Below are 23,350 nucleotides of genomic sequence, written 5' to 3' on the forward strand. Positions count from 1 at the left end.
GTCTTGGGTTCTTTCTTGGCATAACTTCGCATAACACGAGAAGTCGGTGAACTATACAAATCCTGTGGAAGTGCCCGCCGGCAGGGAAGACCCTGCAGGGGTTAACTGAGAACCACACCTCCCGCTCAGGTGAGCATCTGTCTGTGTGCCTTTCCCAAAGGGCGGGACTTCAGTCTAATCGTCCTCTGCTCCAGTCAGACAGACAGCCAGTCAGACAGACGGCTCCGAGGCTCCGTGCAGACGGTGCTGAAGGTTCAGTGCAGGACGCGCCATGATAAAGTCGTTGAGTCTGTCGTCTGAAGGCTCCCTGCCTCCGCTGGAGGATGATGTGGACTCGGTCTGCTCCGACGAGCTGCTTGGCTCTCAGTCCCGCCGCTGGCTGGCGGACCTCCTGACCGGGGACATGCCTCCGGAGAGCGGGGACGTGAACACGGTGGGCCGGGACGGGCTGTTCGTGGACTACCACTTCCCGCTGGGAGAGCTCGAGATGCAGGCGGGGGTCAAGTGGAAACGACCAAAGGTAAAGAAAAGATGGAGAGTCTTCTTTGCTGCGGTGGGTTGAAAGTAGCGACACTGCAACGTTAAGACAAGTTTTCAGAGTAAGAAAGTACGAGCAGCAGTGTACATTAGTACATTAGTACATTAGTGTATCTGGGCCCAACGTTACATGTTTGCATGCATCAACTGAGAAACGTGTCGATGCGTTAAAGTGTGAGCAGCATTTGAGAGTTGGACCTGGTCCAGGTGGACTTCACCTGAACTACTTCATTCTCTGTTGGACAGTCGTGGGAAGACACTTATGAGCCACTTGTACTTCACTTGAATATTTCCACATCATGCTACTTTATACTTAATATGCTTTTTACTCCACTACATTTGTTTGACAGCTATTGTTAGTAGAAAACAATTGTACAAATAAAACATATATTAAAGATTGAAGTACCCAACATATATATGACATTCTAATGATAATAATAGATCATACTGTTGTACTTCTACTTCAGTAGAAATTTGAATGCAGGACTTACTTGTAAACTTGTAGAATATAGAGTATTTGTACAGAGTGGTATTGCTACTTTTACTAATAGATTTCAGAACTTCTTTCATCATTGCTGTTGGACAGTTTAGTTTATAGTAATACATAACTCACAAGCTTATCACATGTTTTGCACGCGAATCTATATCTGCTAAGTAACTACAGCTGTCAGATAAATGCAGTGGGGTAAAACAGTAGGTGATGAAGAAGAAGATGCATTAGGACATTAGTATTAAAAATGTTAGTGAGATAGGGACTTCAAGGGAATGACAGAAGTGAAAGTTTAAAGTAAAGCTTTATTTCTGTAAATAAACCAGATTTTTATTTGTGATATTCATCGTCAAGTGGAAGCTTGCTTATAGAATATTCTGAGAAGAGTATGATATGCGCACCATAAGGCACTGAAACAAACTAATAGAGCATATCATGGTTTAAGTTGCTACAGGGCATGAAAACATTCTCATAAATTACTAATACACTCATTACTGAGTAATACAGTCACATTTACAGTATGAACTTACTGAAAAACACTGAGGTAAATTATAGTAATTTCACACAAGTGATCACTCAGTAGAAAGCTGACAGGAATGGAGGGGAGAGAGAGGTGGGGTCCTCGGCCGGCGGCAAACAGAGAGACGCTGCACTTCATGGTCAGTGCCTTAAACACCTAGGCCACCAGAGCACCCTGACAAGTGATCACTTCCAAGAAACATTAGGCTCATTATTAAGTCTTTATAGCAATATAACACTAAGACTGTAGTCAATCCCTCAGAGATTCAAAAAAAGACACACTTTACTCCTTTGTTTGGGATCTAGCAGTACATTTGATAGTATGCTTTAAATACAGTGTGTTAGAGGTTTTAGATAAAGATGTTGATACTGAAAACTGACTTTAACAGCTTCATAAAATGAGATTTACTATCAGTGCATCACATTTGTTGTGAGTCAGACATGACATAACATGTGTAATTACCAGTTGTAGCCGTGTGCCAGATGTGAACCTGTTGTTTTGTACCAAAGTATCTCAACTGGGCAGCAGTGACTGCATCGCTTTTTGGCCTCTGGACAGCTATTTTTCAAAACATGACAAAGGAACAATTACAGATGGGTGTGTTTCAGAAAGAGCCCATGGAGATATAATGAACGCAAACAATGGCCTGCAGGGCAACGGGAGGGAAAGAAAAAGAGGGACGCTTTGTCATAGATGTCGGCCCACCGTCGTCTATTAATATACAATAGCTTCTCTTCTCTTCTAACACATTAGGGCAGGGCAGGAGGGATAAGATAAACCCTGCTGGTGTATTTGCACAGGACCACTGTTGAGTAAATATGTAACATATCAAACGAAGGCATCTCTACATGAAGTGAAAGCAGCTTGTCTCTGTAGTGGCGGCAGAATGAAAGTCATTGCTACACAACTAGTTGGTGAAATGTAGAAGGCAGTTTTTTAGCATTGTCGCATTACCTTTACATCACTGAACTGTTAATAGTAGTAACATGTTTTAACAGTATTTTCCCGACTTCGTAGCATAATGTATAAAGTTCAATGAGTATGTTTTTCTATTTGCTGTGAACGCTTCACATGACAGTATAATGTAATGTAACAGTATGCCTCAACACTGGCACACAGTCTCGACAAAACTGTTAGAGTGATGTCCTTTTACCTCTCACTTGTTTCACTTCACCCAGAACAAAACCTCAAAAGTTATTTCCATAGAATAATGAAAAATAAAGCACAAATGCACACAACTGAGACACATTTCACTCTCCGCGGTGTCGGACCTGATTACTTGGAAATGTTGTCATATTGAACTGATAGGAAGAGATTGCCTCGGGGAATTTCTCCTCAGTGATTTTGATTTCTTAATAGAGATTGCAATCCAAGCGTAAATGTCTCACATACAACACAGTCAGCTTCTTCTTCTGCTGCTGCTGAACCAAAGCCAAATATCTCTATAGTGTGGAAATCTGTTTGGTGTCACAAGACTCCAAAAGTCAGCCAAAGGTGTCAGTGCTGTGGGTTAAAAGAGAAATGTAGTCTTTTAAATTGTTTTCTTAAACCTGGTCAGCCATTACCTTTGTGGTATTTTCTCACCACAGCACCAGCAGGTGGTGATTAAAGCTACAGAGAGAGTGCAGTCTCAGCAAACATTATCCTTTCAGATTATTTTAGCCATCTTAGCAGGTTGTTAAGGGAGAAACTGATGCTAGTTAATACAGTTTTTCACATTTCCTTATGTTTATTAATTTCTAATCAAAGTCAGGTGCTACTTCATACCATCAGCTACAACTGAAGACTGCTGCATCAGCAAACAAGTTGGGTAAATAATATGAGAAGAACTTCCTGATCTGTCCCATCCACAGCTGGCAGGTCTCCCTTTAATCTTAATCTTCACATTCTGATTGGTGTTTGATTAGTGATACCTGCCAGACACCTGGGCGCGGCTTTGGTTTTATCGACTGACAGTGATTTCTGCATGTACAGAAACAGAATCAAGGTATGGAAGTCAAAACCTGAGACTTCAAAAATCTTCTCCTGTGTTGACATGTTATCGACACACACTGAGGTCGAAACAAGGACACGCTAGTGTGCTAGAGGAGAAATCACATTTTAGAGGGGCACGATTTGGGCACAACTCCATCTGCTTATCTAACATAAAGTGAACTTCCAAGCGTACGCACCAATCCTATTAAACTGGTACTGTGCACTGTCACTCACAAACCAATATACAAACAGACACATACATACACACTGTATACGCACAGCGCCCTCCTCAATGTCCCTTATATAGTTCACTGGGTTGATAATGAAATAGTATCTGGTTTATTTTTGTCGCTTCTGTTTCTTGCCTCAACAAAGTAAAATCCCACAAAAGGTGACTGAATGAACTTCAACTTGTCGGTTGCACGTCTCCCCTACAGTTATCTAATCTCACAATGTAAACACCTTTTTAACGTCAGTCAATACATTTCAGAGGAATCATGCATCAAAGTACCTGCTGTGGTGCATCAGATGTATGTAGTCTTTACTTTCACAACTAGGATTCTGACTTTTGCTACTTCTCTCATACTAAACGTTGTTTTAGGAAGCTTTATTTATAATTAGTTTGTCACCCAAGTGAATAAAACAGGACAAGAAAAACAAATGTTTCAGAAATCCGGAAAAATTCAAAGAGCCTATAAAACTTTAAGCCAGGAGATAAACAATGACTTTGTTCTTACAGCCCTGAGCTGCATGTATGAGCAGTTCATGTCAAAAGGTTTACTGCTGCAGGATATGTATAAAATACACTGTAAGTTGCAGGTTTATTACTGTAAGTCCACCAAACTAAGGCTAATGCAGTCTTATACAACAGCCCTGCAGTAAATCCTTATTTCATGAAAGTTGTTTCTACTAACTTGAGATATTTAGACGTTTTTAGAATTATTAATTGTACAAAAATGCTAATTATTGTATGCCTGGCGACACTGAAACTAACATCAGTCTTCCTGTAAGACAGCGCTGTTGTTCTGAGTTCTACTTCCACAGAACAGATATTATGCAAAATGTATGCACATTGCTCTGATAGCTGACATCTGATAATTAGCTGCCACTCCCTTTGGCATGGTGCTAACACGCTGAATCCTGTTTTGTTTGTCGTCATCTCTCATTTCTTCTCTCTCTTGCCTCTTGTTTCCTCCTTCTGTTCAATCAATCATCAAACTCCCTACTGTTTCTAGGAACTCTGTCCGTCACCTCAGTTCGTAGTAGATGGAGCTACGCGACTGGACGTCCGCCAGGGAAAACTCAGTAAGTAGGCAGCTCCTGTAGTGTTACACAACACAGTATTGTCAGACATGAGGAGTCCACAAAACACAAGAGACACTTTCCCCACAAGATAGTTGTTATTTCTGTTTTTAACTGTAGCTTTTTTGAACTGAAATGCTGAACTAATAATTATAACTACACTGGTATTTCTTGTCAGATAGGTAAGCTTAAAAGGTGGATAAACATTGTAAACATTGTAGACATTGCAAATAGAATCACCAGGTAAACTCAGGTGAGTTTACCCTCCAGTACATCAGAGCTTTCACCTGGACTCACCTGGAGTCTCAGGCTGCTGCATGGAGAGACAGTCTGGCTTCCGATTACATTTCATATACCTTTTTATTGTTTCTGTCTACTGGTGATGTTTACAGGAGTTAGACTAAACCTTACAACACATTACAGAACTTTAAATCTAAAGTAACTTAATTACATACAGTATTTTAACACTGTTACAAAGTAGCATCATATTAGGGTGAGGCAATCAAGTAGCAGCATTTGTCTGTGAGAGAGTTGTGGATGTGAGTTTTCAAAGCAATCCATCTGTGACGGATCCGCAATAAAACCTGATGCACCTGCTGCTGATGAAGGGCGACATCTGCTACTGACTGGTATTCACCCTGATATGCGACACAAATAACAGACTGTCAGGTTTACCGAACTGCCCCAACATTAGATGTATTATCAGAACTGGATAGCAGATCTTTCTGTTGCAGTACCTTGGTTGGCCACTGGGGTAATGTGGCAGCAGGCTGCACCATATCCAGCTGTCTTTGTCCAGCCGTGGTCTCACCTTAGAGCAGTTCTATTAGGAATAACTTTATTTTGTACAGTAGTTGTATCCAAAGTCAGGGGCCTGATACTTTGTAGGAAGCAACCCACAAATGTTATGAGAACCATAAGACCAGGTTGAGCCTGCTCCTTCTCCACAAACACAATGGTCCGATGGCATCGCAGAGAACAAACACACGGTGTTTGAGAACAAACAGGGAAGTTTCTGCTCCCATTGTCATGTGATGTATCTACCAGTGGTTTATAATAACATGAATACCTGTTTAATACAATGTGGTCATGTGATATTTTCTGACTGCATGCGCCATGAATCAACTAGCCAGTGCACAATGGATTATGGGAAACTGAGGGCCAAAGAGGATTCATTTGGAGCCTTTAAAATGGAAACAGGGCATTTTAACAGTTCATGACATTCTGCGTTGAAATGCAGACTTTAAAGGATGCACCTTCCTTATAAGGATGTTTGCCAGGCTGACATCCATCATGGACCACACCTCTCACCCCCTGCACGAGACTGTGGGGGCCCTGAGCAGCTCCTTTAGCAGCAAACTGCACATAAATCTGCACAATTTGCACATACTTTATTTTTTCCATGTATATATTATTATTTGTATATTGTTTTTCTTTAAAAAAAAAACCTTCTAATTCTTATTGACACAGTGCTTGTGTGCTGTGTGTTTCTGCACCTTTCTGTCTTTGCTGCTGTGACTTGTAAATTTCCCCACTGTGGGATTAATAAAGTCTAAGTCTAAGTCTAACCTGACCTACTTCTTAAACCTGCTGTCCTTAGACGACTGCTGGCTACTTTCGGCTATTGCGTCTCTCTCCGTGCATCGCTCCCTGCTCAAGAAGGTCATGCCTCTAGGACAGAGCTTCCAAGAGGGGTACAACGGCTGCTTCACCTTCAGGGTAAATACCTGAATGCGGCCTGACAAGGTTGAATTCTAAGTCTCAAGAAGTTGATATGTAACTGCAGTTGTAGAGTGAATAGGCTTCGGAATTATTAGATTTATTCCTAAACCTATACAGACACAGGGTTTAAAGTAATCAAGGACAAAGACAAAAAGAAAGTTTCACATCTGTCTTGTCTCTTTCTTTCTTTGTGTTGGTGTTGAATACAAAAATGTAGCTGTCATCTAGACAATTTCTGCATGGCGGCAGATTTAGGAAAATATATGAAACTGTCAAGGATATAAGATAAAAGGCCTACACCTCCCTCTCTCTCTCTTGCTGTAGTTTTGGCAGTACGGTCAGTGGGAGGAGGTGAGGATAGACGACTTGTTGCCGACTCAGGACAACAATCTGATCTACCTCAGCTCCCCAAACAGATATGAGTTCTGGAGCTCCCTGCTGGAGAAGGCCTACGCCAAGTGAGTCCATGTCAGTGCGTCTGAGTGCGTGTGTGTGTGTGTGTGTGTGTGTGTGTGTGAGAAGCAGAGTTCATTATCTCATTTGGTCACTTATTCCCATGAGCACCTTGAAGACATCATTTTCATGACTGAAATAAACATAAATGGGCAGAAGAGTGCTTGTAATGTTTTTTGTGAACCCTTTGACATTTCATCTTCAACCAGGTTATCAGGCCAAAAATATTAACTAGTACACAAGAAACATCAAAATCTAATGGACAGAGTGCAGAGCATTTATTCTCATAATCATCCTTTTTATTGTAACGAGTCTATGACACGCCCTCAGAATAAACATTGCAGCCTATCGGACACAGATTTAGTCTTCTTTTTCATTTTGTTTCATAAGTTATGTTCATTTGCAAAAAGTCTGTATTTAGTAGCTTTTAAAAATGTTATTGTTGCTTTATTTCCAGTTTGCACTGAAATAATGTATCTACTGTTTAACCAGAAATGACCTGAACCACTGATAACCGACATGGAAACTCACATACCTGATGAAGTGTTGTCCCAGACGTTTTGCATGAAAAACCTCTTTAACCTGACAAAGGACGTTATTTGGACAAAATCCAAACATATTTACATCCTTAATGCTGGAACCGATTCGTGTCTCCCTAAAATTAGACCTCTTTACCTGTTGACCTTTTTATTTACCACCTGGACTCTTTCTGATGTTTGCGTCTCCTTCTGTCCCAGGCTGAAAGGTGGCTACAGAGCTCTGGACATGGGCTTCCCTCATGAGGCCATGGTTGATATGACGGGCGGGGTGGCTGAGGTTTTGAAGATCGCCTCACTGCCCAGAAACCTGCCAGCGTTCCTCAGACACCTGCTAGCTAAAGGAGCACTCATCAACTGTGCCAACTCCCAGGTACGGGGGTTAGCGGAGGCACGAAAGGTGGAGAAATGGACTCGTTAGGTCTAGTTTAAATCCATGGACCTGCTGGGAAACACAGAGGCAAGGTTTACTTGTATGTGATGAGTCACTTGTGTAATAATCTTCTGTCCTGACTGTGGGTGGATGTGTTTTTCCCCTCCAGGGTGCTTTGGAGAAAAGGAATGAGCTGGGGATCATGTTCAGACATGCCTACTCTCTGACTGCAGTAGAGAAGGTAAATGTCCCTATACAAAATTTAGCCGCATGCTTCGGACATGTTTGGACGGAAATGTGAAGCTGTAATAAAAGAGAGCTGCTCAGGCTACAAATACTAACATCAATGAGGCTGAAGTTTAAATGGAGGGTTTGTAGAGCTTATAGCAGAAAGGTAGACTCATCACGGCCTGTTCTCTCTCCTCCTCTGCCAGGTGAAGACGACACACGGCACAGAGGATTTGGTGCGAATCCTGAACCCCTGGGGTAACACCGAGTGGGAGGGGCCCTGGAGTGACTTGAAAGGGTTGGTACACGCCTACACGAGCCTGTTGAATGAAGATAACCTGAAGTCTACCTGTAAGATAGAAGTTGTCCTTTGTGTGTGGGTTTCTGTCTGCCTGTCTTTGTCACTGTTTCTCAAATTTAGAGTCATATTTAAAATATTAACGGGTTCTATCGTGAGTTGGAAAAGAATACATGTGGCAACAAACGCAAAAACAATGTTGATGGCGGTATTCACCTGTCAGCTTTCTACAACAATAACTGAGTGATATCATAGCTCCATTTATCTGTATTTACAGACAGTATTTTATAATGTAATCAAGAAAATATTAACTAACTCTAACTAACACGCCCCAGCAGCTCACCGGGTAGAGCGCGTACCACATTAGGCTGAGGCCTTCTTGCAGCAGCCCAGGTTTGATTCTGGTCTGGGTCCTTTGCTGCATGTTGTCCCCTCTCTCTCCGACATTTCCTGTCTCTCTCCAAGCTGTCACTGTCTCATAAGGGCAAAACATATATTTAACCTCCTAAGACCTGGCATCCACATGCGTGGACATCACATTTTGGGTTATACCATAATACTTAATTCTGCTTATATGGAAATTCAAAATTGTCCCCATATGCGGAACCACATCATGTCAACAGATGATGCTTAGTTTTTATACTTATCAGGTCCCAATAAGCCCAAATAGCAAAGAGAAATTAAGATAGAGCTTGGGTCTTAGGAGGTTAAAAAACAAAAAAGAAATATTTTACACATTTATTTTGGGCATAAATATAAAAGTCTCCCCTCTCTCTGTGTTTCTCTCTTTGTGTCTCTCTGTCTCTCTCCCTGTTTCTGTCTCTGTCTCTGTCTCTCTCTCTGTTTCTGCCTCCGTCTGTCTCTCTCTCTGTTTCTGTCTCTGTTTCTGTCTCTGTGTCTCTCTGTCTCTCTCTCTGTCTCTCTCCCTGTTTCTGTCTCTGTGTCTCTCTGTCTCTCTCTCTGTTTCTGTCTCTGTTTCTGTCTCTGTGTCTCTCTGTCTCTCTCTCTGTCTCTCTCCCTGTTTCTGTCTCTGTGTCTCTCTGTCTCTCTCTCTGTTTCTGTCTCTGTTTCTGTCTCTGTGTCTCTCTGTCTCTCTCTCTGTTTCTGTCTCTGTTTCTGTCTCTGTGTCTCTCTCTCTGTCTCTCTCCCTGTTTCTGTCACTGTGTCTCTCTCTCTGTTTCTGTCTCTGTTTCTGTCACTGTGTCTCTCTGTCTCTCTCTCTGTTTCTGTCTCTGTTTCTGTCTCTGTGTCTCTCTGTCTCTCTCTCTGTCTCTCTCCCTGTTTCTGTCACTGTGTCTCTCTGTCTCTCTCTCTGTCTCTCTCCCTGTTTCTGTCACTGTGTCTCTCTGTCTCTCTCTCTGTTTCTGTCTCTGTGTCTCTCTGTCTCTCTCCCTGTTTCTGTCACTGTGTCTCTCTGTCTCTCTCTCTGTTTCTGTCTCTGTTTCTGTCACTGTGTCTCTCTGCCCCTGTCCAGTCCAGAGTGGAACACAGTGAGCGTCGAGGAGCAGAGGAGACTGGACAGAGTCAGACGGGAGGACGGGGAGTTCTGGTGAGTGTCTTTAGTGTCGTCGTGCATCTGAGCGTCACTGCTGAGTCTGACTCTTAACGGGCGCCTTCTGCAAACATGAAACAAAACACTCTGACATGTGAGTCTCAACCAAAACAGGAACCACAAGGCAAACAAGTCTGCTTATCTTTGACATTACTTTTTCTCACGCACACATGCTTTTTTTTTCATTAGTCAAAGAAAGAAAAAAGATGTCAGTGTGGCTACATATACACAGCTGCTGCAACACTGCTCGCCACTGACTCTGTTAACATGTCATTTACTTTAATCTGTGAAAATGAGAATTACATTTTTGTGGAGACAATAATTTAAAAAAATATATGTTAATAGTTTTGAAAGTGAAAACTAGTCTTACAAGTGGGACATCTGATTGAATTATGGAGTGTTTGTGTTTGGAAAGGTCAAACCACATGTTTGGGCAGACTTACCAGCTTCTCTCTCCATCAGGATGTCGGTGTCAGACTTCCGACAGAACTTTGAGATGATGGAGGTTTGTCACCTGTCTGACACTCTCAGCGAATCAGGCTCCAGCGTACTGCCGTGGTGCTGCATACTGCATCATGGGAACTGGGTGCCGTACGTCACAGCAGGAGGCTCTCCCAAAGGGGGTGAGACACATGATGATACATGATGAAAAATGTCTGTGTGTTTATTGTTCTGTGCATGCTGTGTGTTTGTACCTGCCACCGTTATTTACTCAAACTGAAGAGAAAAGCATGTTATTATCACCATATTACCATATTTTTTTCCGATCTGCTCCCATTTGCAGCGTTGAGGCTGCTGTTTCCTGTTGATCCACGCTCAACATCTGTTTCACATTAAAAGCCCTTTCCCTGTAGGACTTTTGCTGTGAAACATCTGCAGGAAGGTTCACTGAAGGAAGTTTAATTAACAGCTGCTTAATGAAAGAAATTACAGCAAAGTGGAGTGGATCAGCAATAATAAACAGTATTTCTGTTCGAAATAGAGAGAACAGCAGTGTGAATGACCATGACGCCACTGTAGTTGTAGTCAAATACATGACAGTGGTCAGTGTTTTGTTGTAACTGTGTTCAAACAGACCACACCCCTGGCCATTTGTTTGCAATAACAGCTTGTCATAATCACCATGCCGGCTGAGGTCTAGAACTGTTTGTACAATGTTCGTGATCCGTAGGTTTAGTTGTCAACTCACATCAAGAAGAGACGCATTTATTTGTACAGTCTTTAATAACTGTACCACAGTACAGACTGTGGCACCATACACTGTCTGTCTGTCTGTCTGTCTGTCTGTGTAGGTGTGGTCTGATTTAACCAGAGTCACAACATACCACCATAAGGAGCAACACAACCCCACTTACAGCAATTTTGGCAAATCACCTGGCAAAGAAACACTTTGACAACACGACACATACTCTACAGAACTGAATATAATTCAAGATCCAAACAGAAAATTATAGATGATGAAGTTGATGCTTTGGTTGCAGATGACACCACAAAGAAACTGGAAACTGTTGTCAGTTCAGTTTAAACATGAAAAAAGATGTGCCAGGAGGTTTTCTCCTAAGTTTAAAAGTTAGAATTAACCCATTTCCTGTCCTACCCGCACCACATTAAAATGTGAGTTCTATTAGCAACATAAATATACTATGACATTGATTTCAGAGTGCGTACGTGTTAGTGTGAATACACGTTTGTATCTGCACATGCAAGATGTTAGCAGATGGTCTTCTACACGAGAGCACTTTCACACTGAAAATATGATTTAAAGAAAAAGCCTGCTACCAAACTGTTGGGTCTTTGCAGAAGCTGAGGTCTTCATAACATATTAAAACCTATATGCATGTTGTATACATTTGAAATCAGCGTGTAAAGTTAAAGTTATGTGAAGTGTTTGGTTGACCAGTTGTCCTTCATGTACACTCTTCAGTTTAGGGTTGAAGGCGCAGGAATGCAGTACAAAGAACAGTGTAGTGCTGATAGTGGCTGTGTGTGTGTGTGTGTGTGTTTCCAGGTCGGTTCTGGCAGAACCCTCAGTTCTACCTCGTCCTGTCGAAGGTGGACAGCGGTGCAGCTAACTCTCAGGACATCTGCTCCTTCGTTTTGGCTCTGATGCAGAAACACCAGAGACGCAGGGGCATTGACCTGTCCATCGCCCTGCATATATACCCGGTACACACACACACACACACACACACACACACACACACACACACACACACACACACAGTGAGACACAGTGATGTCAGTTATTAATTAATTAAATGATAACGATTAATCAAATGACTCACCTAGTGAGGTAGACTAAAACAAACAAGATTCAACAATCACAGAAGCAGCCGTGGCTTCAGTATTCCCACGTGTTCCACTCCACATTTCACTGGGGAATATTGAACTTTTTACTCCTAGTTACAAGTCACTTTTCTGGTCAAGATTTTACATGAATAAATAAGAATGAAGTTTGAGGTTAGATGCTGTGTTAATGAACAAGAGAAATCAAAACAGGAACTTGCATTACCATTACACAACCTGCAAACAATGTTAAACCAGTGGTTTCCCAACTTTTTGACTTGTGATGGTGTGTGCTATCTCTCCAGGCCCATCCCAAGAATACATACCTGACTTCTGAGGATTTGAGTACGCTCCGCCCGGTCCTCTGCAGCCCCCATTACTCCTCGCGCAGGGAAGTTGTTCTTCGCGGCTCCCTTCCACCAGGTCATTACATCATCATCCCTTCGACCGCTGAGCCCAATCAGCAGGGAGCGTTCCTCCTGCGGCTGCTGACAGAGCAGGGGAATGCTGCCATGTGAGTTTAGATTTTGTTGTTTTGGTGCCACTGGAGCTCGAACAAGAAAGGTCCAACGTTCAGTTGCAGGTCAGGAGAGCTGACTGTAAAGGAACGAGAGAAAGGGACTTGCATTATATTTAACGCTGCAGGTTTGGGAGGCAGAAGTTCAAAACAACCAAGGTTCATTATTTAGTGTACTCATCAGTGTCCCAAAAGAACCATAGAAATGTCCACCATGTTGATAGAACTGTGCCTTTATAAATGATTATAAATATGACGATTCTAACATGTTTTCATGCCTTTTTTCCAGCCCAGCTCAAAAACCAGCGGCACAAGACATGTCTTCATCAACAGAGGTAGGAGACAAGTTAAATCACTGTATAATTTCCCCCCGGGGATCAATAAAGTATTTCTGATTCTGATTCTGAGACCATGTGAGAGGCTCTCAGTGATGCCTGGACATGTCAGTCAGTAGAGCATCAGACATCGAATGTGAGGATTCAGGATTCAAGTCCCTGACTGGGAGAGGTAGGTTTTACATTTCTTGAAGCACACAGCAACTGTAACAAAACATGTAGACACAGAAGTTTGGTCCCTGAAATCCAAAACACTTTTACTTCTCTTTTGCATATTAAAAACCATGTGATTTGCTGTTGCAGATTTGTAGATGTGTAGGTATTTGCAGATAAAGAGAGTGATATTACAGCCAGAAAGAGCCTGGATAGCTCAGTCGGTAGAGCATCAGACTTTTAATCTGAGGGTCCAGGGTTCAAGTCCCTGTTCAGGCGTTAGAAGTTTTAAAAGGTTTCATTGCAGGTGGCAAACGTTCAGTTACTGACCTCTGAACTGTGTGATCTACATTCACATTACCGGAAGTCAGTGGCTTAACTGTAGTGTTTGTGTCTGACTTCCCCATGTAAGTAAGTAGTACATGATTATACATATAAGGAGAAGAAAACGTCATGTCATCTTAAAAGATAAAATAATAAAGAGTTGCCATTTTATTGATGTCCATATTGCAACACTTTCTTGTTGTTTACTTCTACTGTTCTATAAGGCGACTGTAATCATGGTATGTAATTCATCTCAAGTTTTAGCTCTTGTAAGATTTTCCTGTTATCTGCTTAAAGCATTTTAAAACTTCTCTGGCCCGAATAGGGATTTAAACCCTAGAAAATAATGTCTTTATATTATGTATATTATAGTGTATACATACTGTGGGCTGGTGACGCTGCTCCTTTATGGGTTTCCTTTGCCGCCCCAGTTTCCTCATACGGTCCTAAGTCTATGTAGTAAGTAGTAGTTAAGTATGTAAGTTTCCACCACGCTGTCAGATGGTGGTGTGCCTCACTATGTTGCTACAGTTCATCTCTACTAACTGGTCTAACAGTACAGTCCTTCCTCTTCCAAAAAAACTGCAAAGCGTATTATATGGCTAAAAGTTGTACAGTAGTCATTTGTTTGTGATTGTTTCTGGATTCAGGCTCTGTATTTTCTTCCCGCAGCCCTCTTTTCCTCACCAGGCTGCTCTTCCTTCACCTAAATCCACCAAACATCTGTTCAAGAAGCACTGCAACAAGGTGAGATGTACACACAGCTGCTGTGCGTCCAGACCAACATCTGTAAATAGGTTTGACCTTTAAGCGGCTTTAAGGTGCCACATGGATGTTTGCAACAGCGTTCCCATGCCAATTAGACAACCACAACAATTGCTTTTAAATGTTTTCTCTGAGCTTGTTGGGACTTCTCCGTTCTGGTGTGACTCCACCCTTCTGCTGCTACAAATACAAATGCTAAAATGTACGTGCAGTCACTGGTTTAATCCACAACGTGTAAGGATCTGTGCTTGTGTGTGTAGAGATGAAGTGTGTGTTACACTGACCCTTTTGTATTGTGTTTCCTGTTTGTGTCATCAGAAGGGGTTTTGCAAACCAGTGCACCTCCACAACCTGCTGACTGAGGCCATTCAGGGAGGAGGTCAGTGAAGTCTCTCTGCCTGCTTTCATGGGCAGATTAATAGACTTGTTCAGTCTTGTTTCTTTCAACAGAAGATTGTTTCCAAAATGTCATTCCTTTAGTGATTTGGGGGAACAATTCACGAGTCGTCCCTCGTGTTGTTTCTGTGCACAAAGCAGCAGCGAGGGATTATCACAGGACTGAATACAAAAAACAAAATAATCTTTTTGACATTTCTGCCTCTTCTGATTTTAGTATCATGTGTTTGGCCGGGATTAGTCTGGAATCATGTTGAATCGCAGACATCTACAGCTGCTCCAAAATGAGATTTGATTTGACGTATCTGCTGAGCTCAGGCTAAATCTGTCTTTTAATCTGCCTCTTTAAACAAGTAAAACATTTATTTTGTTGGTTTTTTATGTTTTTACCACACTTCCCCCATGTTTCATGGCACATGTTCATGAGGTTTAAGGTTGGGATTAGATGACAATTATTACTTTTACAGCAGGTTGCTGTCGGAAATCAAAATAAAAGGGGGAAAACCTGCTCTGTTATGTTCTGAGACATTTGTTAACAAGGAGGGCATCAAAAGGATTGAGACGTCAGTATTACATCCTGCTGTAAAGCTGGTACTGGTAGGAGATGGTGACAGATAGTTCAGTGTTTCAGAGGAAGTAGGACTGAGAGTGAAGGAGGATGTACAGCATAGCTTCCTTGTAAACAAGAGAATGAGAGAACATTGGTGTGTATTTGTATTTTTATGATAAATTACTGCGTATTTATGAAGCACACTGGTGGCATTTTTTCCAGTAAGGGAGCCACACCCTCCTCCACTGAAATAGGCATTTGACATTCATTAACATAACACTATCAATATTCACTGATTGGCTGGCAAAGTTGCTGATCCCACCCCTGCCTTGTCATGCGATCTACAAAAAGCAGTACTCAAACAAAGACCCTGAATTAGAAAAACAGTCTCACCCTCATGCTTTAATAACATGTTTACAATACTTGTTTCATGTTAAAATGTTTACTGATGATTTTACTTGTTGTGCTCAGTGTTGGCCGGGAGTGAGACGTACTTGGTTCTGGAGCACTGCAAGAGCATGGTGGTCCTCAATGATGTATCCTTGAAAAGTGATATGATATCTGAAACAAACACCCACACAGTGTTGGAGATAAAAAAAAAAATGTAAAAAGACATTTCAGTATTAGCAGACAAAAAAGCGAAAACAACCAGTTAGTGTGATCTTATTGATCACGTTAAAGTTGTTGTGTAGCTTCTTAAACAGATTTGCAGATGTGTAAGTATTTGCAGGTTTGAAGACGGTGATAGTCCACTCTACTATACTCTACATTGTTTTTGTACACAGTTGTGTTGAACATAGAGCCTGGGTAGATGTGTACATGAGATATTTTTAATATTTCTTTAATAGTATTATTAACAGCCTACAGGGCCTGGATAGCTCAGTCGGTAGAGCATCAGACTTTTAATCTGAGGGTCCAGGGTTCAAGTCCCTGTTCAGGCGAGAGAAGTTTTAAGTCAAATAGTAGCTGCTAAATAATAAACCTCTGCTGAAGTTCAGTCACTGCCATCACTCAACTGAAGTAAATCTGTCATGTATCCATTCCACCTCAAAGTATAACACCGTTATAACCAAAATGGTGGAAAGAAGGCAAAGTAAAATTGCTGTTCATATTCAACATACATTGTCTTGTTACTAATGCTGAAACTCAGGAATGACCTATTCAATTATGTTCCTGTTTACTTGTGTTGTCAGTGACTGTCTAAAACTTCTATCGCCTGAACAGGGACTTGAACCCTGGACCCTCAGATTAAAAGTCTGATGCTCTACCGACTGAGCTATCCAGGCCCTGTAGGCTGTTAATAATACTATTAAAGAAATATTAAAAATATCTCATGTACACATCTTTAGGCTTTGTCCCAGTTTCCCTCCATATTGAAATGTACAGTCTTGCACTGCATTTAATAACCGCTGGATGGTTCACATACTGGTCTTCTCTCCAATAAGAACTACACTTGCCTCCGTGATAAAAACATGTTGGTGACCACTGTTGTTCTGCATAAGAGCGCCGACAGATGTCAATTGAAAATGTGGGAAGGCTAAACATCAGAAACACCTTTTGGATTTGTCTGGTTAATTTCCTTAACCTCAGTGTTTTCCTCAGACTCAAGGCATCGCTCAGCTAAACTGGCCGGAGTTCCAGAGTCTGTGGGACAAGATCAGGAGGTGGACGGTGAGGCCACCGACACAACAGTAGCATCAACAAGAACAACACATGACTGGCAACACAAGGGTTGAAGTGGAAGCTGCATGCAAAAATCTAAATAGACGTATTGGCTGGAGATCTTTCCCCCTGAATACACTGCTTGTCTTTGTCTTTAAGCTTTGTAAAATGATCAACTATTTTATTTCAGAGACAATCCGAAAGAAATGATTTGCCATTTTTATCATTTTATCTTATGTTGCTCAGATGATTGTCACAATTGGGCAATATTTGCAATACAGAAATAACAATCTGTCCATAAAATGTCAAGTAGCTTTAAACGATGAACTGTCTCAGCTGAGTTTGAAGTTCTCACAGAGCTCCGACCACGAATGCACCACAAGATTCTGCAGGACTGAGCTGCTCCTGTGAGACAGACATCATGTCGGTGTGTATGCGGTTTGTCATGGGCTCAGTACGTTGTGTTGAATCTCTCCTCAGGACATCTTCCTGGTGTTTGACAAGAACAAAACTCAGAGTCTCGAGTATCAGGAGGTTGCTCCGGCTCTGAAGGCAGCAGGTAGGACTGAGGACACACAGCGACATAAATAAATAGGAGGTTCATCTACACTTAGAACATTTCTCAGCTTCTCGCAGTTCATGTGTAACACCAGTGCAGCCTTTTTAGGAGTCTGATTCTCATCTGGCCAACAGGGGGAGCCAAAACACCTCCCTTTACCTCTTCCTCTTCTTTTTAACATCCTGTAGTTCTTTCACGAAGGTGGAAGTAACTTGTTATATTTACTCTGACTACATTCAATTATAGACATAGTCACATGTATAATTAAAGTGTTTGAATTAGATCAAGAATCATCATTTTTTCTTTCTCAAGTCATCATATTTGAAGATATAGGTCTGATGTAAACTATTTTTTTTACAGCATCAGAGAACATTAATAACTCCGATTTAGTTGCATTAAAAGACCCGTCAATCAGTTTGGTGGTGGCTCAACCCTTTTGTCTCACATGCATGAAGTCAGTAGGTTTGTACTAAAGTAGGGTAGCAAACTAGTATTTTACTCTAAAATCGTTTATGAATGTGTGAACTTTGTCCTCTCAACCTTTTGAAGTCGTAAAAATCCCTCCCATCATTTGGTTAATCTCTAATAAGTAGGAATACTTTTTAAGTGAGCTGCTTAATTTTAATCAGGCACATTACTGCTACTTGTACTTCTACTCTAGTAAAACACCACAAAGTCAGTCAGATATCAGAAAGGGAACAGTACTGTGCATAAAACTCTTTCTTCCTCTGTTTATTCATATAGCCTGGTATATACCTGTACATACGGGAGGTCTAGTGACTGTTGTGTGTCTCACAGGAGAACATGTCCTGTCCATGTCACCCCCCTGCCATCTCACCTGTTGAAGGGATTTATTTTGACCTGGGTTTGTTTGTCTGGTCTGTCTCTGCTCCAGGCATCATGGTGGATGATTTGATAATGCAGCTGGTTGGACTGAGATACACAGAGCCGAACATGACCATCAGTTACCCCGGCTTCCTGTACCTGCTGATGAAACTGGAGAGCATGATCCGTAAGGGTGGGGGGGGGGGGGGGGTTCCTGCTGGTAATTACCACTACAAGGCCGACATGTACAGTTTCCCCAAGAGGGAGTTTGTATTTACAGTAATGGCGTGATGTGAACACATCAAAACGCTACAGGGAAAAGAAGAGGAGGACATAAATAGGGACAGAGGAGGACAAGCAGAGGATGAGCGAGGAGGCGTGAGAAAAAATATTGTGGGGGGGGGGGGTTATGAGGGGTATGAGGGGAAGAATAAGAAGAGAGGCTGCAGAGAGGAGAGGGATGTTTTCATGCAGGAAGTTAGAAATGCAAAGTTATCTGTCCAAGAAGATGCAACTGATTATTCTCATAGTTTACTAGACCATATTACTTGTGCTTACATCCTAATTTGTCACCTGACCTCTGTCTGCTACTGTGAAATGAAAAGCTTGTATCTCTAACATTGGTGAGTCACATGTTTTCACTCCAGATAAAAGCCTGCGTGCTCGTTTGTGCTTTGAGAGAAAAGTCTTCCATCCCTTGGATTCTTGACATTAGAAACTAAATGCTAATGAACAAATACACAGAGGCGGTTCCTTCTCAGCTGAACTCATGACACTCAAATAAAACACAACCTTCAAGATGCATATTTAACTGTGAAAACAAACAGCGGGATGTGTTTCAGTTTGTTTTTATGTGCCTCCATGAGAATGATGGAACCATCTTCAAACTAAAAGATTTAAATAAATAGTACAACTTGATAAAAGAAATGCAGCGGCTAAAACTAGACAATAATCAAATGACTGCAGTGTCTTTAAAAGTAACTTTTTTACATTTAAACTACCATTCATTTATCCATAAAGTTGGGTAAAATTTGAAAATGTAATTATATAGCTTGATTTGACTTACATCATGTCCAGATCTGTGATGTTTGCCTTGCAGGGATCACGGCCAGTTTGTTCTACTAAAACGAATGCACAGTAAACTCTACCCACCTGGTACTACAGGCAGCACAAAACAGAAACAATTATTTGCCATCACAGTTCAATTGTTTGTCATTGTTTTTGTCCTCTTTTGCAGACAAATTTCAAGCGTACGACATGGTGGGGATGGGAAGCGTAACGGTCAGCTACAGACAGGTGGGAACATAGATGTATATCTGTCAGGTTCTTTATTAAACCTGTCAAAATATGAACTAAGTATATTCATATTCAGGTTTTAAACTCAATGTTTTCTGTTCTCTGATTGGTTCCAGTGGCTCCACATGACCATGTACAACTGACCTGACCTGGTCTATTCAGATGGATTTGCTTCGTTAAGTCTTTTTTCCTTCTGTTTTTCATGCATGCTTTTAATGTTTCTGATGTATGAAAGTGGATGGACAGTGCAGTCCAATGATAGACACATAAAGTAAGCAGAACACAGGCTTTGTACCAACACTTCCCATGCTGTTAATGTTTCCTCCTGTATGTTGGTGTCATAAAGTCAAACAGTAACAATGGAAACATCTTTAAGAGATCTCCTCAGTCATGGAAACGTCCGGTGTGGAAGGTCAAAGAAGCATGGGCTGCTGTTTATGATTCACTGTGTCGGTGACGCCTCAAAGTCACCTCAGTGATTTAATGAATGAAACGTTTAAGATGTTGCTTCGCCCTTATCGTCCTCTCAACTGTCATTTCTCCGCCCAAATGATGGATATTGGCCCCCTGCCTCCTATCTGATATGAAAATACTACCTTTAACTATGTTCAACACTAAAATACACAAAGAAGAAGATTTGAAATGCGGAAATAAAAACAAATCAAGTGAAATACAATAAACTTAGTAAATGCATACATAAAAGGAAATACATCTAACTGTGCATTGTATACCACTTAATTTCTTTGTTTGATTTTTGTTATTTAGGCATTTTAAATGTTTATTTTAAATACATTATAATATGCATACACACACACACATATATTGTAGTTGATGTATCATTTAGTCGACTAATCATTTTATTTTCCTCCATTGTGCATTTCTTCTTTATTGCAAAATAATTCTTGGCAACATGCTGGTATTCCAATAAAGTGATAATCTGATCACTAAATGATCCATTTATCCTACAGGATGGACGCCTTGTACGTGATAATAAAAAAGTGGTTTTCACCTCATTTCTTGTGTTTGCCGTAATGTCGGGCTTCGTACTGCTGCGTGAATAAAGAGTATAGAAAGAGTCAGAAAGACTGTGGAGTCCAGTTTGTTTCAAGGCTAGCTGCACCAATATTCTCAGGTGGAGGTGCTTCTTCATTTGGCGTTGTTATATAAAGAATGTAACAATGTGATACAGTATGTATTCATTTCATTTCTGTTAAGATTAAAGTATTTTAGGAATGAGAACGGCCCCCACAGGAAATGTAAAGGTCAAATCCGGTGTTCTCCCACGTTCATTTGCTTAAAAGTTGATTAAATTTGATGTGAAGTATGCAATCATCTGAATCTGAGCTACTTTAAATCATGTGTTCTGTCATGGCCTCTTTGGTACAAGTCAAACTTACACAACTCAATACAGATTCTCAAAGTTAAAAAAAATGATATATATATTTGGCTGAAAATAAAGAGAGATCTCCCTGCAGTCTGTTTTGTTTCACTAGATTCCACATCATGTGGCCTCTTCCTTCTGGCCATGCCATGATGGAAAATTCATACTGATTATTCATCTCCTAGCCCGGTTATATCGGTCGTCTCTGCAATGACCCCAACCACAGGGATCTATTGAGAAATGACCCTCTGTTTTTTTGGCTGATGTCTGGTATGTGTAAATATCCGTCTTCCAGCATCATTCATTACAGTGAGAACAGTCAGAGACACACATACCAGAGTGTGTGTGTGTTTGTGTGTGTTCAGATCTTGTGCTACTGTTGTGTTGGTTGACTTTTAGGATGTCATGTGATAGTCATACATCAGCCACACCCTAACACACAGTTCCTGTCTCTGTCTCGTTCACCATAACTCATCGTAACATTCAAACCTTACTGATTTTCTAAAACCTATAAGGACTCTAACTCACACAAGTAGCACTTGTGGCAGTCAGCGCAAAACTCCAAAAGGCATTTTCTCACTTACCTCAACTGGTATTTGTCTGTGCAGCTAGTTTTTGTTTTGATTGAGATATCTGTCTCTGAAATATCTGCTAGATGATCGACAGAACTCACTGTAGTCTGTTTTCATAGGGACTATTTCTTCAGTAGAGTTTAAATGAAATCTTCAAAAGCCAGGCAAATAAAACCAAAACTATCTATCTATCTGTCTATCTATCTATCTATCTATCTATCTGTCTGTCTGTCTGTCTGTGTCTATCTGTCTGTCTGTCTGTCTGTCCGTCCGTCCGTCCGTCCGTCTATCTATCTATCTATCTATCTACCTGTCTGTCTGTCTGTCTATCTATCTATCTATCTATCTATCTATCTATCTATCTATCTATCTATCTGTCTGTCTGTCTGTCTGTCTGTCTATCTATCTATCTATCTGTCTGTCTGTCTGTCTGTCTGTCTATCTATCTGTCTGTCTGTCTGTCTACCTGTCTGTCTGTCTATCTATCTATCTTTCTGTCTGTCTGTCTGTGTCTATCTATCTATCTGTCTGTCTGTCTGTGTCTATCTATCTATCTATCTGTCTATCTGTCTGTCTGTCTTAGTAAATGAGATAATATGTTTTGTGTAATTTGGGTGAACCACCAACATACATATTGTTGTCACTTTCTGTAAGATTACATCGATGTGTTTGTAGGATATGTATAAACAGTGAGAATATGTTGCTCACACACAGTGACTGAGTTTTTGTGCCTCAGTGTTCACATCAACACCCACTGTGTAAACATCACCAGCCACATTTGGGGCTCAACTTCTCTTTGTTCAGTCCTTCTTTGAAAAAAATAAAAACATTCATAAGTGGCTCATTCCTACTAATGAGCCCAGACTCAGGGCTGCTGTGACCAATCACAGAGCTGTTAGTAGCAGAGCTGCACTATATGGCATCACATGACAGCATCAAAGCTGAAGCCTGGTCCTTCTACAGTCTATACAGCGGGTCGCGGTGACGCTAATCGACCAGGACAGCCTGAGCATGACCTACTTCTGTAGGTGGCTCCTGCAGGCGGGACAGTCACCCTGCAAACCAGCCTTCGCCTCCTCCCGGCAGATGTGATGGATGAGACCGCAGCTCAGGCTTTTCTGTTTTACGAGTGTCGGTCCTCTGGGTCAGTGGTTCTCAAACGGTTTGGATCATGACCCCATTGATGGTCACAGGCTGGGCATGAATCTACTACTGAAGATTGATTTTCCCTTTCCAGGTCGTTTCATTATCGGAGGAGACCGAGACACTGGACTGATATAAGGAAAATGTTTTAAAAAGTGATGATCAAGGACATTAAATATAAATTAAGTTTCTCATCCGATTAAGCAGCTCCTGGCCCCACATAATCTAGTGATGCTCAGAGAGGTCGCGACCCTCAGAGCCACGAGCTGTCCACCTAACTCACTAACAAATATGGCGACAAAACGGTTTAATACACATAATATTATCCTACTTCCTTAATTTGATGCAGTTCTTTGCTGAAACATGGGCCTGTATTAGCTGGATAGCTCAGCATCACCTTGCTGCACTGTCACACAGAAATCCCACCTGGAAGCTTCTCAGTGTTGACTGCTCGGAGTCGGATGTTCTGCTCAGGGGAATCTCAACAACAATGATTTGCAGTTACAGTAAGGAGCTAAAACTTCAAAACACACTGGTATGATCCTTTAGGATTCCGTGTTTTTATAGAGTTTAACCTGATTTATTTAATAATAATAATACT

General features: G+C 41.3%; 1 protein-coding gene and 3 non-coding genes across 4 annotated transcripts; 3 read left to right on the forward strand and 1 right to left on the reverse strand.

Annotated features, from left to right (window-relative positions):
• Positions 1–224: 224 nt before the first annotated feature.
• Positions 225–20,736, forward strand: LOC139285686 (calpain-9). The gene is made up of 20 exons (XM_070906304.1): positions 225–520; positions 4,757–4,826; positions 6,424–6,542; positions 6,870–7,003; positions 7,736–7,907; positions 8,077–8,148; positions 8,342–8,433; positions 9,908–9,982; positions 10,448–10,608; positions 11,994–12,151; positions 12,577–12,785; positions 13,078–13,123; positions 14,273–14,347; positions 14,684–14,744; positions 15,783–15,847; positions 16,914–16,982; positions 17,454–17,532; positions 18,428–18,544; positions 19,595–19,653; positions 19,770–20,736. Exons 1-20 carry the CDS (start codon positions 272–274, stop codon positions 19,794–19,796), a joined length of 2,109 nt encoding a protein of 702 aa, XP_070762405.1. The 5' UTR covers positions 225–271; the 3' UTR covers positions 19,797–20,736.
• Positions 13,483–13,555, forward strand: trnak-uuu (transfer RNA lysine (anticodon UUU)). Its single transcript has one exon. It is a non-coding gene; the product is annotated as a tRNA-Lys (tRNA).
• Positions 16,180–16,252, forward strand: trnak-uuu (transfer RNA lysine (anticodon UUU)). Its single transcript has one exon. It is a non-coding gene; the product is annotated as a tRNA-Lys (tRNA).
• trnak-uuu (transfer RNA lysine (anticodon UUU)) lies at positions 16,525–16,597 on the reverse strand. The gene has a single exon. It is a non-coding gene; the product is annotated as a tRNA-Lys (tRNA).
• Positions 20,737–23,350: the final 2,614 nt, after the last annotated feature.

This window comes from Enoplosus armatus, chromosome 5 (assembly GCF_043641665.1).
Source record: "Enoplosus armatus isolate fEnoArm2 chromosome 5, fEnoArm2.hap1, whole genome shotgun sequence".
Classification (NCBI taxonomy): Eukaryota; Metazoa; Chordata; class Actinopteri; order Centrarchiformes; family Enoplosidae; genus Enoplosus; species Enoplosus armatus.

What these genes read in the sequence shown, in the direction of transcription:
- LOC139285686 (XM_070906304.1), top strand. Translation starts at nt 272, where the DNA reads ATGATAAAGTCGTTGAGTCTGTCGTCTGAAGGCTCCCTGCCTCCGCTG. An exon ending in ACAAGATCAGGAGGTGGACG is followed by an intron (nt 16,983 to 17,453) that starts GTGAGGCCACCG and finishes ATCTCTCCTCAG; the next exon opens with GACATCTTCCTGGTGTTTGA. An exon ending in GAAACTGGAGAGCATGATCC is followed by an intron (nt 18,545 to 19,594) that starts GTAAGGGTGGGG and finishes CCTCTTTTGCAG; the next exon opens with ACAAATTTCAAGCGTACGAC.